The 1409-nt window shown below is 35.9% G+C and overlaps 1 protein-coding gene across 1 annotated transcript; it reads right to left on the bottom strand.

The window, feature by feature from the left end:
* Positions 1-183: 183 nt before the first annotated feature.
* On the bottom strand, positions 184-901 carry SARC_13575 (hypothetical protein; the record flags this gene model as incomplete). The annotated part of the gene is made up of 1 exon (XM_014292294.1): positions 184-901. A coding segment is annotated over one exon (718 nt), but the record flags the coding sequence as incomplete, so codon positions are not given.
* Positions 902-1409: the final 508 nt, after the last annotated feature.

Raw genomic sequence — 1409 nt, 5'->3', positions numbered from 1 at the left:
GCACATACTACACAATACTACACACATACTACACACATACTACACACATACGACACACATACTACACACATACTACACACATACTACACACATACGACACACATACTACACACATACTACACACATACTACATACATACTACACACATACTTCACACATACTACACACATACTACACACATACTTGGATTCGTTCCGGTACGTCGGCGAGCTTGATGACCTCGTCCTGCTCGGTGAGGTATTGTTCTTTCAGGAGACTGGGCTCAAAGACATCCGCAAAGGTCTTGGCCTTCTTTCTGAACACGCTGTTGTTGTTGATAGTATTGTTATTGTTGATAGTATTGTTGTTGTTGATAGTATTGTTGTTGTTGATAGTATTGTTGTTGTTGATAGTATTGTTGTTGTTGATAGTATTGTTGTTGTTGATAGTATTGTTATTGTTGATAATATTGTTGTTGTTGATAGTATTGTTGTTGTTGATAGTATTGTTGTTGTTGATAGTATTGTTGTTGTTGATAATATTGTTGTTGTTGATAGTATTGTTGTTGTTGGTAGTATTGTTGTTGTTGATAATATTGATGTTGCTGATAGTATTGTTGTTGTTGATAGTATTGTTGTTGTTGATATTGTTGTTGTTGATATTATTGTTGTTGTTGATAGTGTTATTGTTGTTGATAATATTGTTGTTGTTGATAGTATTGTTGTTGTTGGTAGTATTGTTGTTGTTGATAATATTGTTGTTGTTGATAGTATTGTTGTTGTTGAGAGTATTGTTGTTGTTGATATTGTTGTTGTTGATAGTATTGTTGTTGTTGATAGTGTTGTTGTTGTTGATAATATTGTTGTTGTTGATAGTATTGTTGTTGTTGGTAGTATTGTGGTTGTTGATAATATTGTTGTTGCTGATAGTATTGTTGTTATTGAGAGTATTGTTGTTGTTGATATTGTTGTTGTTGATAGTATTGTTGTTGTTGATAGTATTGTCGAGGTTGATCAGCTCACATGTCTAGCATGGGTGACAAAAGCATCCCGAACTCTCGGGTAATGGTAGTTTACAGGTATAATACTTATTTGCCGTAGTATATGAGACAGAGATGCACATATAATTGCTTTGGTGCACATATACGTACTGTTGGGAAACGAATAAAACACCTCCACACCGTCATACTACACACGCGGACATGAACTTGCGCAAGCACTCACATACATACACACACGACCAAATGCATACAGCTCTACAAGGCTGCGTTAAATTGATGTATAACTACACATACCCTTCATCGTCACTACCCAGATCTTCATCCATATCAACGTCGTCTTCGGCCACCTCAATGTCTTGGTACTCGTAGGGGTCTCCAAACAACTCAACCAACTCATCCTGCATAAGGAATCACCATCAAAATCAACCAT

The sequence above is a fragment of the Sphaeroforma arctica genome, assembly GCF_001186125.1.
Source record: "Sphaeroforma arctica JP610 unplaced genomic scaffold supercont1.3451, whole genome shotgun sequence".
Lineage (NCBI taxonomy): Eukaryota > Ichthyosporea > Ichthyophonida > Sphaeroforma > Sphaeroforma arctica.
The sequence above is the reverse complement of the archived record's forward strand: the minus strand, read 5'-3'. Positions and strand labels throughout refer to the sequence as shown.